This window comes from Natrix helvetica, assembly GCF_964273705.1.
Source record: "Natrix helvetica genome assembly, chromosome: W".
Lineage (NCBI taxonomy): Eukaryota > Metazoa > Chordata > Lepidosauria > Squamata > Natricidae > Natrix > Natrix helvetica.
The window spans coordinates 83,133,392-83,149,205 of record NC_138555.1 but is presented as its reverse complement, the minus strand read 5'-3'; the positions used below and the strand labels follow the sequence as shown (position 1 = coordinate 83,149,205).

The window sequence follows — 15,814 nt, the reverse complement described above, 5'->3', positions numbered from 1 at the left end:
ATCCCCCCCCCCAGAAGAAGACTGAATCTTGAAATCATCTAGAGATTAACTTTCTTTCTTTTTTCAGTTCCCCCCCCCCCCCCAAAAAAAAAATACAGGATTTTTGTGGGGCTCGGAAGGAGCGGATGGCGTGACACACGCAAACACAGCCCGAAAAAATGAAGTTTTTGGGGAAAAACCTGCGAGTTTTTGACCCTCTGTTCTTGTCGTTCGCTGTCCGACTATTTGTCCGATTTTGGGGCGTTGACTGTCGGTCCCTCTCTACTTTTGGGAGGGTGGAGAAGTGGGTGTCCGCTTTGTCTGTTGCCAAACATATCAATACACCCTCCGGCGGTGCAAAGTATGCAGTCTAGGGTTCTCCTCCTCCCGCGTGTTGCAAAGGAATTTTGGGGTGGGTGGGTGGTTTTTTCGGGGGGGGGGGGGAACGAGCCGGCGTTCCGCCTTGGAAGGCTGGATGGATGGATGGAAGGAGGGCGGGCGTGCGGGCGGGCGAGGGGAGTGGGGCATCGGGGAATAAGGGACGAAAAAAAATGTGGTTTCGTTTGGACTGGAGGTACTGTTTTGTCCTTGTTTTATCGGTAGCGTGTATCTTGTGGACACGGGTTTTTTTTTGGGGGGGGGGGTTCGTTGGTTAACAGTTTGCTTCGACGTAGGCCCGGTGTTTTTTCTCTTTTTCTGTTTTTCTGCTCGGTCTGTCTGTCTTTTTTTTTTTTTTAATCGACTTGTGGGCAGGAGCTGGGATGGTGGTGGTGGGGGGAAACGTGCCCCTTCCCCACTGACACGCGTGTACTCCTGCGGTGGCTTGTTGCGATGTTGCTTTCTGTGCCCGGTGAATAAAGTGCCCTGAAATGTGTTGTCTGAACTGAGTGATGTGTTTTTCTCCATCCCCCCCCCCAAAAAAAATTCCTCTTCTTGCTGGAATTTACACCCCAAACTGATGTTTTTATAACTTGGGCCATTTTAAGAGGTATGGACTTCAACTCCCAGAAGTCCCCAGCCAACATGGCTGACTGGGGACTTCTGGGAGTCGAACTTCATACCTCTTAAAGTGCCCGAGATTTAAAAAACAACAACACAGTTCTGGTAATCAAAAATCAGAAAAACAACTCCTGATTTTTTTTACCGAATAAATCTTTTATCACATTTTGCCATCTTGAACCAATTACCGTATGTTGGGTGTGTTTTTCAACCTCGGTCACTTTAAGATGCCTGGACTTCAACTCCCAGAATTCCATGCTTATGTGAACTTCCAACTCCCAGAATTCCATGCTTTATGTGGATTTCATCTCCCAGGATTCCAGGTCTTAAGATATGTGGACTTCAATTGATGAAGCATTTATCCCAGGGTTTTTCAGTCTTTACCACTTTAAGAGGCATGGACCTCAACTCCCAGAATTCCATGCTTCTGAGAATTTCAACTCGGGATACTGTGCTTAACATAGATAAACTTCAACTCCCAGAATTCCATGCTTATGTGAACTCTCGGGATTTTAAGAGGTGAACTTCAACTCCCAGAATAACATGCCTCTATGAACTTCAACTCCCAGGGTTCTACTGCTTAAGACAGATGAGCTTCAACTCCCAGAATTCCATGCTTCTGTGAACTTCAACTCCCAGGTTTCTATCTGCTTAAGGCAGGTGAGCTTCAACTCCCAGAATTCCATGCTTCTGTGAACTTCAACTCCCAGGGTTCTACCTGCTTAAGGCAGGTGAGCTTAAACTCCCAGAATTCCATGTTTTATGTGGATATCACCTCCCAGGAGTCTATGTTTAAGAGGTGAGCTTCAACTCCCAGAATTCAATGCTTCTGTGAACTTCAACTCCCAGGGTTCTATCTGCTTAAGGCAGGTGAGCTTAAACTCCCAGAATTCCATGCCTCTATGAATTTCAACTCCCAGGGTTCTACTGCTTAAGGCAGGTGAGCTTCCACTCCCAGAATTCCATGCTTCTGTGAACTTCAACTCCCAGGGTTCTATCTGCTTAAGGCAGGTGAGCTTCAACTCCCAGAATTCCATGCTTCTGTGAACTTCAACTCCCAGGGTTCTACCTGCTTAAGGCAGGTGAGCTTAAACTCCCAGAATTCCATGTTTTATGTGGATATCACCTCCCAGGAGTCTATGTTTAAGAGGTGAACTTCAATTCCCAGAATTCAATGCTTCTGTGAACTTCAACTCCCAGGGTTCTACCTGCTTAAGACAATGAACTTCAACTCCCAGAATTCCATGCTTTATGTAGATTTCACCTCCCAGAAGTCTTAAGTTTAAGAGGTGAACTTCAATTCCCGGAATTCTGTGTTTTATGTGGATTTTACCTCCCAGGAGTCTTAAGTTTAAGATTCCATGTTTTATGTGGATTTCACCTCCCAGGATTCTAGGTTTAAGAGGTGAACTTCAATTCCCAGAATTCCATGCTTCTGTGAACTTCAACTCCCAGGGTTCTACCTGCTTAAGACAGGTGAGCTTCAACTCCCAGAATCCCATGCTTCTGTGCTTCTCCCAGGATTCCAGATCTTAAGATCTGTGGACTTCAATTGATGAAGCATTTATCCCAGGGTTTTTCAGCCTTGGCCCCTTTAAGATGCATAGACTTCAACTCCCAGGATTCCATGCTTTTGTGAACTTCAACTCCCAGGATTCCATGCTTTTGTGAACTTCAACTCCCAGGATTCCATGCTTTTGTGAACTTCAACTCCCAGGATTCCATGCTTTTGTGAACTTCAACTCCCAGGATTCCATGCTTAAGAGAGATAGACTTGGTGCCCTCTAAGCTTGGTTGTTATGTTCCAGACATTTCATTACCCAAACTAGCTGACATCCCCAGCGCTAGACTTCAATTCCCAGAATTCCAAGCTGATTGGGGAATCCTGGGAGTTGAAGTTCACAGAGCCTCAAATTTCTGTGGCTAAGAGAGGCATTCTGCGAAGTGAGTTTTGCCCCTTCTTGCAACCTTTCTTGCCCCCGTTGTTAAGTGGATCACCACAGTTGTTAAGTTAGGAACACGGTTGTTAAGGGAAACGTGACTTTCCCCACCCACTTGGCTTTGTCAGAAGGTCGCAAAAGGGGATGGCATGACTCCAGGACCCCGCAGCCGTCATAAACATGAATCAGTTGCTCCGTTTGCATGTCAGAAGGTCACACTATGGGATCACATGACTCCAGGACATTGCAGCTGTCATAAACATGAGTCGGCTGCTATGTTTGCTCGTCCGGTCGCAAAGGGGGGAATCAAATGACTCCAGGACACTGCAGCCGTCGTAAACATGAGTCAGTTGCTAAGTTTCCTTGTCAGAGGGTCACGAAGGGGAAATCCTGTGACTCTGGGATCAGCAGCGGGTTTCACATTTTTTTACTACCGCTTCGCCCCGCGCGGGCCTGCTTTGAAGGCGCGCGCACCACATTCCGCGCATGTACCCGGCCTTCCCCACATGCGCTTTGCTCGCGCGCTCTCCTTCCACCCATGCGCCCAGCCTAAATACGACGGCATAGAGCCGGGGGCAGGTCTACCGTAATTTCCGCCCGCAATTTCTGCAAACCAGTACAAACCAGCTGAATATCAGCTCTGTCCAGGATCCTGCACCAGTCAGTTGCCAAGCATCTGAATTTTTATCACACGACCCTTGGGGATGCCAGAAAGGTCGTAAGGGTGAAACGTGGCCCTGCGTCGCTTCTCTCGGTGCCGGTGCCGCTTCAAACGGTCACTAAATAAAACGCCGTAAAGTCGAAGGCTACCTGTAGCAAACAGACGAATTCCCAAAGAGACCCCCCCCCTCTATAGGGACGAATACAGGTCCATTCTTCCCCCCCCCTCTCCCTTTTGAAAAGCCCCCACCCTTGCCTTCCTCAGGACATAAATGGCCATGTCCCCGCAGTTAGAAATCCAGCAGCTCAGCGCAACGGCCAGACGCAAAATGGTAAGGTCCCTCGTTTTTTTGTTTTTTGTTTTTAATAGACTACTCAGCTGCTTTTTTCCACGTTTTTAGACGGCTTTATCTGCCCCGTGCTCCGAGTCCGGCTGGCGGCTTTTTTTTTATCCGGCACAAAAGTGAGGGACTTCGATTTGGTGTTGGGCGTGAGGGTGCTTTTTCCCGCCTCCGGCGTGCGGGGTCCGCAGATGGCTTCCAGGGCCTTCAATTCGGAGGTGGGCTTCTCCGCCAAGAACTTCAGCACCCACGAGACCTTCAGGATCTCCAAGATGTTCAGCCGTTTCGAGGCCGGGCGCAGGATGCGACGGATCAAATCCTGGAAGGAGATGGATTTATATTGATTTGAAACTAGCCGATAAACCGGTGTGGCTCGGGTATTTATTTATTTATTTATAGGGGGGAAATATCCGGACCGAATGTCATTCCTAATGTTGGATTTTCCCCCTTGCGGAGTATTGTGAAACCGTTGCCATGGCAACTCCACTGCACTGCACAGTAGAAGCCATTTTACAGCAGTACAGTAGGAGCCGTTTTAAGGCACAACAGGCTGTATCTTAACAGAACACACACCCCGAGGGGTTTTAGGGCTGCCTTACCCCCACAATATTTGTTTCCAGAGGGCAAGCCATCTGTGTACCAAGTTTGGTTGAGATTGCCCCAGGCGTTCCAGAGTTATGCTGGAACATACACACAGACGTTTTTATATATTTAGAATAGCAATAATAAAAATATTTTAATTTTTGTCATTTGCATTTTCGTTTTTGGCTCTCTTTTGGCCATCTTTCTTTCACGATGCTATTCCACCCTTTCTTGATATTTGTGTAACTCTTGTTGTCCAGCGGCGAGTTGGCCATGGCGAGTTAATAACAGAATAACAAGAGTTGGAAGGGACCTTGTAGAGCATCTAGTCCAACACCTACACCCCACCCAAGGAGGGGACCCTACACCATTTCTGACAGATGGCAGTCCAATCTCTTCTCCAAAGGTTCTAATGATGTCTAGACAACCTCCCCCTGCCCCCTACTACTCTGCCTGGGAAGAGAGCAAGACTCAGCCCTGCTAGACAGTCGATTTTCTAAGTGGCTTAGAACCCCCCACCCCACCCAAATCTGCCAAAGTTAAAAGAAGGCTTCTGGAAGCAAAAGAAGAATGGGATGAATGAAAGAGAGAGGGGACTGAGGAGAAAGACAGCTGTGAGGGATGGAAGGCGATGGGGATGGATGGACGAGTGGAGAGATGCTAAAAAAAACAGAAAGGAAGGGAAGGGAAGGAAGGAATGAGGAGAAGAAAGGAAGTAGATAGGAATGAGAAGGAAGGAAAGAAGGGAGGGAGGGAAGAAATAGAGGGAAGGAAGGAGAAAGAAGGAAGAGAAAAGGAGAGAAGGAAGGAAAGGAAGGAGAATAAGGGACGAGGAATGGAAGGAAGGGAGAAGAGGGAGGGATGAACGAAGGAGGGAGGAAGAAAGGAATGAATGAGTAGTGGGAGAGAAGGGTGGGGAGTGAGTGAGAAGGGAGGGAAGGAAGGAAAGGGAAAAGAGGGACGGGGAGGAAGAGGAAGGGAGGAAGGAACAAAGGAAGCGGGAGAGACAAAGTGAGGGGAAGAATGATGAGGGAAGGAAAGAAAGGGAGGGAGGAGGGAGGGAGGAAGGAGGAGAAAGGAACGAAGGGAGGGAGGGAAGAAATAAGGAAGGAAGGAAGGAAGGAAGGAAGGAAGGAAGGAAGGAAGGAAGGAAGGAAGGAAGGAAGGAAGGAAGGAAGGAAGGAAGGAAGGAGAAAGAAGGATAGAAAAGGAGGGAGGGAAGGAAGGGAGGGAAGGAAATGAGAATAAGAGAGGAGGGACGGAAGGAATGGAGAAGAGGGTGGGATGATCGAAGGAGGGAGGAAGAAAAGAAGAAGTAGTGGGAGAGAAGGAAGGAGTGAGTGAGGAGGGAGGGAAGGAAGGAAAAGGGAAGAAGAGGAAGGGGGAGGAAGGAACAAAGGAAGTGGGAGAGACAGTGAGGGAGAGAGGGAAGTGGGAGAAGAAAGGAGAATGACAAGGGAAGGGAGGGAGGAGAGAAGAAAGATGAAAAGAGGGAGGAAGAAAGGAAGGATTTTGGAATTAAGGAATAGTGGAAGGGGAGTGAGAGCAGGAATGGCAGGAAACGGAAAGAGGGAGGAGGGAGAAAGGGAGGAACAAAGGAGAAGTGGGAGAGAAGGAGAATGAGGGAGGGAAGGAAGAAGAAGGAAGGAGGGACAGGAAGGAGAGATGGAAGAAAGAAAGAAGGAAGAGAAAGGAATGAAAGAGTAGTAGGAGAGAAGGCAGTACGGGGAGGGAGGAGGGAGGGAAGGAAGGAAAAGGGAAAGAGAATGGAAGAGAGGGAGAAAGGAAGGAAGAGGGAGAAAGGGATGGAACTCCACACATCCGCAGCCTGCGAAGCTGGAGAAACCCCCAATTTGGTCGGTACTGTAGGCCCCATCATCCCCAGCCAGCAAGGCCCAGAGGGTTAGGGCTTCCCCCCCTCACCTTAATCTCGTCGTTGATCTGGACGTGGCTGGGGAAGTTGACCTCCTTCTGGGTCTCCCGCAGCAGCTTCTTGAGGTTGGTGTCGTCGAAGGGCAGGTGGGCCACCACCAAGGTGTAAAGGATGACCCCCATGCTCCAGGTGTCGGAGAGGAAGGGGTTGTAGGGAAGGCCCAGCAGGATCTCCGGGCAGGCGTAGGCGAAGCTGCCGCAGTAGGTCTGGCTGAGGTGGGAGAAACAGCTCATCATGCGGTACGACGGGGTGGGCGGGGGCTGCGTCTGGGGGGCCACCATCTTGGAGAAGCCGAAATCCGAGATCTTGATGTTCTCCCGCTTGTCCAACAACAGGTTCTCCAGCTTCAAATCCCTGCCGGGCCGAGAAAGAAGAAGTGAAGCCAAGGCCACCCACACAACTAACCTGGCGTGGCCCGCCAGCGACCAGTGGAGCTGGCCGCAGATTCGGACAATGAGCGGGTTGGAGAAGGAACCTGGGCCAGTCCTGGAGTCTGGGGAAGGCTCTGAGGAGGGCTCTGTGTCGGAGGCAGAGAGGGGGCCAGGGCCGTCTGACAGTTATCAGCTGCCTTCGGAGTCGGACATCAGTGAGGCAGAAGAACAGCTGGAGCCTGTTCCCTGCATGCGCAGAGTTGCCAGACGACGGGAACAGCTAAAGGAACAAGGGTCGACTTGGGAGTAAGGCCACAGATGAATGGCAGGGATGAGTTCCGGCAGACACTACTCATGACCCAGCGCGCATGTGCACTTCAATAAAAAATGTTCTGTGCATGCGCAGAAGCCAAAAACAAGATGGCGCCACCAGTTCGGCCCGGCTCGGGGGCGTGGAAGGCCTGGGTCGCTGTCAGTTCCAAACATCCAGGTCACCAAACCACTATTGGTTTGGCTGAACCGGGCCGAACTGTTAGCAACCCACCACTAGTGGATGGTGAATGGTTTCTCCCAGAGGGAATAAAAGAGGAGCGCCAGGGGAGTGGAGTTTGCAGGAGGCCATTAGTTCATTCCTGCATTCTTGCCAAGTATTGCGGCGTCTGAAAGAGATCGGCCTGGCCAACTCTCCAAGCCTCATCAAGGTCGGTAATTGTGAACTATCTAAAGGGGTTTAGCGGGATGAGGACTCAGCTTCGTGCTGTTGGGGAAGCCTAGGTCAGGACACGGCCATCCCAATCCTGCCGCGCGCAGTCCTCGACTTATGACGGGGACCTTTGGAAGTTACGATGGCACTGAAAAAAAGGGACTTTTGATGACGGTTGTTCACACTTACCACCGTGTCCGCATCTTCGTGGTCACATCATCCGAATCCGGACGCTTGGCGATTGATCCGTATTTGTGACGGTCCCCGTGTCCCGGGGGTGGCGTGGACATTTTTGTGACCTTCTAACCAGGGGGGGGGATCCGGATTCGCTTAACAACCATGTGACCAAGTTTAAAAACTTCAGGGATTCACTTAACAACCATGGCGGAAAGGATGTAAAAGGGGGCAAAACTTTCACTTAACAACCGTCTCCCTTAGCAAACAGAAATCTGGGGCTCCGTCGTGGTCGTAATTTTTCTGAAGGTGGGCAGAGTTGCGCGATGTATAGGTAGTCCTCCACTTATGACCGCATTTCTGTGGCTAAGGGAGACAGTTGTGAAGTGAGCTTTGCCCCGTTTGACGACATTTCTTGCCCCAGTTGTTAAGTGAATCACGGCAGTTAAGTCAATCACACGGTTGTTAAATGAATCCGGATTCCCCATTGACTTTGCTGGTCAGAAGGTTGCAAAAAGAGACACTCAACCATCATAAATACGAGTCAGTTGAGAAGTGTTTGAATTTTGACCACGTGGCCATGGAGAGGCTGCAACAGTCGTAAGTGTGAAAAATGGTCATAAATTGCTTTTTCCAATGCCGATGTAACTTTGAATGGTCATTAAATGGATTGTTGTAAGTCAGGGACTACCTTGTATCACCCATTTTCCAATAAAGGTAGCCCTCCATTTCTAAAGAACTCGGGGAGAGAGGGAAGGAGAAAGGAGAGGAAAGAAGGAGGGGGAAAACGCTATAAAAGAGGAAGGAAAGAATGGATGGTGGGAGGGAGGATGGATAGAAGGAAAAAAGGGAGGGAGGGAAGGAAGGAAGATAGAAAAGAGAAAGGAAAGAAGGGATGGAGGAAGGAGAAGAAAGAAAAGAGGAAGGAAAGAACGGATGGTGTCAGGGAAGGAGGGAGGAACAAGGGAGAGCGAGGTACAGTGGTAGGGAGGAAGACAGGAGGACAGAAAGAAAGGAAGGAAGGAAGATAGAAAAGGAAATGAGGGAAGGAAGGGAGGAAGGAAGAAAGGAGAGGGAAGGAGAAAAAGAGGAAAGAAGGGATGGGAGGGAGGAACAAGGGAAGAAGGGAGGGATGGTGGTAGGGAGGAAGACGGAAGGAAGGAAAGGGAGGGAGGGAGGAAGATAGAAAAGAAAGGAAAGAAGGGGGGGTGGAAGGAAGGGAGGGAGGGAGGGAAGTAAGAAAAGATGAAGGAAGAAGGAGGGAGGGTGGACGGAAGGAAGAAAGGGAGGGAAGGAGGAAAGAAGGGATGGGAGGGAGGAACAAGGAAAAGAGGGAGGGACAGCGGTAGGGAGGAAAACGGAAGGAAGGAAAGAAAGGGAGGAAGTAAGAGAGCATACAGAAAGGAAAGAAGGGAGAGTGGAAGGGAGGGAGGGAAGTAAGTAAGAAAGAGAGCGAGGGATGGTGGGTGGAAGGAAGGAAGAAAGGAAGGTAGGGAAGAAGGGATGGTGAGATGGAGAGAGGGAGGAGGAACAATGGAGTGAGGGGCAGTGGTAGTGAGGAAGTCCGAAAGACGGAAGGAAGGGCAGGAAGGCAGAAAAGTGGAAAGAAAACAGGGAGGGAGGGAGGGAAGGAAGGAAGGAAGGAAGGAAGGAAGGAAGGAAGGAAGGAAGGAAGGAAGGAAGGAAGGAAAGAAAGAAAGAGGGAAGTTTCACCCACAAACTTCCCAAGGTTGGGAAAGATTGCCAACTATGGAAATGAAAGAGAGGCAGTTTGGGGTTTGATTCCTGAGCTCAAAGTAGAACTTTCACTCCCCTCCCGAACAACATGTATCGGTCGAGATCCCGATTCCGGCCCTCAGTTCGAAAGCCGGCCAGTTTAGAAACCCGAAGGAAGCATTTATCTCCCCCTCCCTCCCCCAATCCCTCTCACCGATGCACGATGGCCTTGCCGTGCAGGTAGGCGATGCCCAGGGTCAGCTGGGAGAACCACTTGCCAGCCAGCGCTTCCGAACAGGCCCCGGACTTCTGGATCCATTCTAAGACATCGCCGCTTGGTGCCAACTCCATGATGATGTAATGGCGGGAGGTGGTCTCGATGGCCTGGTAGAAACTGATGACGTATTTATGGCGGAGGCTCTTCATCACCTGGAAAAGGAGAGACGGCACGGGGGTGGGTGGGGTTTCGAATCACGCCCTGACCCATCTCCCCTTACGTGCCCTGTTCTTCCACTGCGGGAAAAGTCAAATATCTTTAAAAACTAAATAACGATACCTGAAAACAAGACCTATCCTCAAAATAAGCCTTAGCGTGGATTTTTTCCCCTTACCTGAACCGACAGGGAAATACACTTAAAAAAAAAAAAAAAAGCTTCTGGCGAAGCTTCTTACAGGAGAACAGGTTCGGGGCGTGGCCAGGCCATCAATACTACCGGTCCTGTCCGGCACGCCAGATTTTTACTACCTCTTCTGTCGTACCGTACCGTACCGGAAGGAACCCACCTCCGACCCACACCCATGCCGAGAATGACCTGTATTTCCCGGGGTAAGAATTTCGTGAGATAATCCTCCGAGGCCTTCTTCTTGGAGATGATCTTAATGGCCACCATGGACTTCTGCTTGGAGAAGTAAGCTTCGTAGACGGTCCCGTAGGAGCCGTGCCCGATGGCTTTGCCGATTTGGTAGCCATACTGGTCCATCACCGAGACGTACGGCGTGGAAGTCGAGTGTTCCACCATGGCGGAAAGCTCCTTCCCCGGGGAGGGCGCTCTCCTTCCAGGAGTCGGCCGATTCGATTTCGGCTCTTGGGAAGACTTCAGAGGTGGGGCAGAAGGGCCCGCCACCGGGGGCGGTTGAGTGGACGACGTCTTGTTGGATCCTAGACGGGAAATCTCAAGAAATGTCTATAGAAAGGGCACACCATTCCCCCCGCGGCGGGTTCCTCTCCTCAAAGATCTGGCAGAGGAACTTGTGTTTGGTTCAGAGACGATCGGGTGGCGGTGGGGATCCACTGTCGGGATCTACTTCTCTTCACCCTATTGGGCCTAGGATAGGAGCACCCACAAAGGAGGCCTTCCCTTTGACACTATCAGAGGGATAACCGGTTGCCACCTGCAAGACCTGAAGGCTTGACCGGAATCACCTGGATTGGATCCCACCAAGATTCTTGATGATGCCATAGCCAGGTTGAAGCCTTCTGTCAACCCCGATTGGCTAGTGGGATTCCGGTTACCATAGAGAACCTTCTAGAAATGACAGCATTGTCCTCCAACCTTGGAGTATATTCCACCGAGTCTAAGAAGGAAAGAGATCAATGGAAGGAGGGACGCCGACCCCCCAGTTTAAACCTGGCTTTCCATGGCAATTCTGTCCTCCAACCTTAGCATCGTGAAAGATGGGTTTGACTTCAACTCCCAGAATGCCGCTTCTCTTTTCTGGCCTTCGTTTGGCCTTTTCGTGCAGTTTGGTGTCCGCACAATTCAGTAAGCCTTCCGAATAATAAGAGGTGGAAGGGACCTTGGAGGTCTTCTAGTCCAACCCCTTGCTCAGGAAGAAGATCCTTCTGGACGAATGGCTGTCCTCCTTCCAAACCTTCAGTGATGGAGAAAGCCACGGCTTCAGGTGGCAAGCTGTTCCAATGATTACATTGTTCTCTCCGAAAATGTCTCCTCGGTTCCAGGTGGCTTCTCTCCTTGATCAGTTTCCATCCGTGGCTTCTTGTCCTGCCTTCAGGGGTTTGGGAGAATAGCTTGGCTCCCTCTTCTTTGGGGTAGCCCCTGTGATACGGGGACACTGCTCTCATGCCTCCCCTAAATCTTACTTTCATCACACTAGACCAATGTTGGCAACCTTAAACACTCAAAAAGCCACTAAGGTCCTAACCAGAAGCCCCCTGTTCAATTCTGGAGCGGACCGGAAGTTCAGTTCCCCCACCAAAGACTCCCCTCCTAGCGCCGCGTACTTTTTCTTCTTTTGCTTTAGCCTCCCGCTCCCGCAAAGAAGTCCAACCTATTTTCCAAGGCTCCAGAAAGCAGGATAAGAAACAATGAATGGGAAATAATCAAGGAGAAAACCGTCCTAGGAAGGAGGAGAAATTTCCTGGCAGTGGGAACAATTAACCGGTGGAACTGACTACCACCAGACATTGCGAGTTCTCCATTACTGGAGGCCTTTAAGAAGAGACCAGAAAGCCATTTGCCTTGTCTTCTGCTCAAGCAGGCGGGTTGGATTAGAAAAGGGGTCAGCAACCCGCCCAGTGGTGAAATTCCCTAAAAAGTTGGGTTTTCTAGCAAGCCGGCCTGGCCTGAACAGAATGAAATAAATGATTTAATTTAATTGTTAATTTTAACCTAATTTTTATTGTTAATATTAATTGGGTTGGTTTTTGGATACTTTATTTAATTTCCTTTTTTAACTTTTGTAATATTTTTTTTAATGTACGCCGCCCTGAGTCCTTTGGGAGAAGGGCAGCATATAAATCCAAATAAACAAATAAATAAACAAACAAATTCACGTATATATTTTTTACTACCGGTGGGTTGGAGGGCGAGGCAGGGGAAGGATACTGCAAAATCCCCATTCCCTCCCCACTCCAGGGGAAGGATACTGCAAAATCCCCATCCTCTTCCCACTCCTGGGGGAAGGATACTGCAAAATCCCCATTCCCTCCCCACTCCTGGGGGAAGGATACTGCAAAATCCCCATTCCCTCCCCACTCCTGGGGGAAGGATACTGCAAAATCCCCATTCCCTCCCCACTCCTGGGGGAAGGATACTGCAAAATCCCCATTCTCTTCCCACTCCAGGGGAAGGATACTGCAAAATCCCTATTCCCACTCCACTCCAAGGTAAGGATACTGCAAAATCCCCATTCCCTCCCCACTCCAGGGGAAGGATACTGCAAAATCCCCATTCCCTCCCCACTCCAAGGTAAGGATACTGCAAAATCCCCATTCTCTTCCCACTCCTGGGGAAGGATACTGCAAAATCCCCATTCTCTTCCCACTCCTGGGGGAAGGATACTGCAAAATCCCCATTCTCTTCCCACTCCTGGGAAAAGGATACTGCAAAATCCCCATTCTCTTCCCACTCCTGGGGGAAGGATACTGCAAAATCCCCATTCCCTCCCCACTCCCGGGGGAAGGATACTGCAAAATCCCCATTCCATCTCCACTCCAGGGGAAGGATACTGCAAAATCCCCATTCTCTTCCCACTCCAGGGGAAGGATACTGCAAAATCCCTATTCCCACTCCACTCCAAGGTAAGGATACTGCAAAATCCCCATTCCCTCCCCACTCCAGGGGAAGGATACTGCAAAATCCCTATTCCCACTCCACTCCAAGGTAAGGATACTGCAAAATCCCCATTCTCTTCCCACTCCTGGGGAAGGATACTGCAAAATCCCCATTCTCTTCCCACTCCTGGGGGAAGGATACTGCAAAATCCCCATTCTCTTCCCACTCCTGGGAAAAGGATACTGCAAAATCCCCATTCTCTTCCCACTCCTGGGGGAAGGATACTGCAAAATCCCCATTCCCTCCCCACTCCAAGGGAAGGATACTACAAAATCTACATTCCTATCCCACTCTGTGGCCAGCCGGAGGTGGTATTTGCCAGTTGTCTGAACTACTCAAAATTTCCGCTACCGGTTCTCCAGAACCTGTCAGAACCTGCTGAATTTCACCCCTGAACCTGGATAAAATCCAGGAAAAGAAAAATTTCAGAAGAAAAGAGAATGTTTAATTCAACTACATATGCTCTGTTATTCTATATTCGGTGATAGTGAGTCTCCTGGAAAAATTCCTCTCTTGATATTAATTTCTCCGAATCTATCAATATCGACCAACAATTCTGTCTTAGGCTGTGCTGTTGATCTTGGCACCAAGCTTTTGATGTCTCGACGGTTATTCCTAGGCACTTGATTATCAATCTTATCTTACACGGTCAAATGCCTTTTTTGTAGTCAATTCATGCTACTATGTTGGTCTTCCTTCTTCTCTTGCAGTTTTCCAAAATCACCTTATCAGTTAGGAGAGTTGTACAGTGGCCTAGAGGTGGAGCTCTCGCCTAACAATATGGGGGCTGTGAGTTCGATCCTAGGTAGAGGCTGATATTTCTGTCTCTCTGAGCACAATGAGAATATATCTGCTGAACAAAACTCCCCATTGGCGACAGGGAAGGCAATGGGCCAGTAAACCCAAAGCTCCATTCAGTTGCTAACACTCCACCCTGCAAGGGATTACGGGGTCGTTAAATGAAGACAATGATTTTATCAGTTCATCTGTTGGAAAGAGCTTTCTTTCAACCAGCTGCTGCTGTGGTTGAAGTGGTGCTCCAGATGTTTTGGGATGCCCCCCCTATTATTAGCACCCTATGCTATTATTGCATACACGGGTTATCCTCACCATTCATTTAATAACTGTTTGAAGTTACGACGGCAACGGAAAAAAGGGACTTGCGACCGGTTTTCACACTTATGACCATCGCAGCATTTCCCCACGGTCACGCGATGAAATTCCAGCCGTTTGGCGTTATCGGTTTGCCCTTGGAAATCCCACACTATTTAAAGTTTAATCGATTTTTTTCGTTATTTATTTCACACGCAATATGATACCTTTAGGCACTATTGAATAGGTATCATTCATTTATCCTTTCATTACTCAGTATGTAGGATTCTGCTTTATTTTACAACATTGGCATTTACTTCTCCGAGACGCCCTGTTTATTATTTAATTATTTATTTGGCACGCAGGAGGGTTCTTTTACGATTTAATTATTTCATCCGTGGGAATTGGTTTATGTTTGGATGTGCGCTGCTTGTTATTCCATCATTTATTTCATGTGCAACTTATGAATTGACATGCCTTAATGTAACATGCGCTACGGTTTCATAATTCATTGTTATTCATTTATTAATTCATCATTTATTGGATATTTATTAGGATGATCATTTTAGCTCAGGTTTGGAAAGCGGCTGTTATGGGATGGAGCAATTAAAAACAATATTGGAAGGAATCAAGAGCGCAATTTTATTGTTGAGAGGCCAGATTGAGCTTCCCCTGATGAATTTCCGTCTGCCTGAACCGTCTAGAAGACCTCAGGGGAGCCCTGCTTTCTGTTCACGCCTTTTTTTCTCCCCACCCCTCCTATGCCAACGTGGGCCTGTCCTTTAAGAAGTGGGCGTGGCCAAAGCGCAACAAGCGTCGTGACGTCCCCGCTCTCCCTCAGGGAAGGCCCGCCTTCCCGCTTCCCCAACCCGGAACTGCGTCCGGGTGTGGGCAGCGAAGCCCCCCGCGGCCCGCTGAGGGCGGAAGCGAGCGACGGACGTGGCCAAGGCTGCCCGCGGCGAACGCCTGAAGGACCCCGACGGCTCGGAAGCGCGGCTCCACTACTCAGCCCTCCTTCGCTCTTAAGGACCACGCAGCGGAGGTGCGGAGGAAGGGTGCATCGCCATCCTGGAAAGGGGACCCCTTAAAAGACGACCGGAGAGGGGCTTAAAAAATCAGGCAGCGCTTTAGACGCCCCCTCCGACCAACTGCCCCCCCAACCCTTCCCCACCGCAGCTTTGGGTGTCTGCACTTGTGAACTTTCGCCTTTCTTGCCTTTTTTTCCCTTAAGGGGCGAAAGAGGCTGCAGGAAGCTCAGGCAGCCCTAGAGGTGAGTGGGGAGGGGGGGTCTTTTGGGGGAAGGAGCTTGGTGCATAGAAACCCCCCCCCCAAAAAAAAAAACCTGCCCAGCTTGGGGAAAAGGAAGGAGAGCTGGCAGCCTGCAGCCTGGCCTACCTTGCAGGGTGGTTGTTGTTGCCGATCAAAAGGGGAGGGAGGGTGAAGCTCATGCTCTCCTACCAGGGTTTTTTTTTAATTAAGGGGGAGGGGAACAGGCATGTTAGGGCAGCAGCTGGTCCATCCACAGCCCCCCTCACCCCTCCCCCGCCAAAGAAAAGCCCCCAAACTGGAGTTAGAATAGAGTAGAAGAATAGAAGAATAATAGAATAATATTAGAATAGAATAATATTAGAATAGAATAATATAGAATAGAATAACAGTAGAATAATATGATAGAATAATAATATAGAATATTATATTAGACTAATATAGAATCATTATAATAGACTAATATAGAATAACAGAATAGAA

The 15,814-nt window shown here is 49.3% G+C and overlaps 2 protein-coding genes across 3 annotated transcripts in view; one reads left to right on the top strand and one right to left on the bottom strand.

The window, feature by feature from the left end:
- Positions 1 to 3,953: 3,953 nt before the first annotated feature.
- On the bottom strand, positions 3,954 to 15,497 carry LOC309400425 (testis-specific serine/threonine-protein kinase 4-like; the record flags this gene model as incomplete). Of its 2 annotated transcripts, none has more annotated exons than XM_081968906.1 (4): positions 3,954 to 4,238; positions 6,425 to 6,788; positions 9,613 to 9,827; positions 15,461 to 15,497. In XM_081968906.1, the coding sequence occupies 3 exons, from the start codon at positions 9,822 to 9,824 to the stop codon at positions 3,954 to 3,956; spliced, it is 861 nt and encodes a 286-aa protein (XP_081825032.1). The 2 variants fall into 2 exon arrangements, with proteins under 2 accessions (XP_081825032.1, XP_081825031.1); XM_081968905.1 differs by lacking the exon at positions 15,461 to 15,497 and adding an exon at positions 10,211 to 10,417.
- LOC309400424 (transmembrane 9 superfamily member 1-like) overlaps positions 15,066 to 15,814 on the top strand; it is a 17,000-nt gene continuing 16,251 nt past the window's right edge. The window contains exon 1 of the mRNA XM_081968904.1: positions 15,066 to 15,335. The gene's annotated coding sequence lies outside the window, so the exon portion shown is untranslated. The remainder of the gene's footprint in view (positions 15,336 to 15,814) is intronic.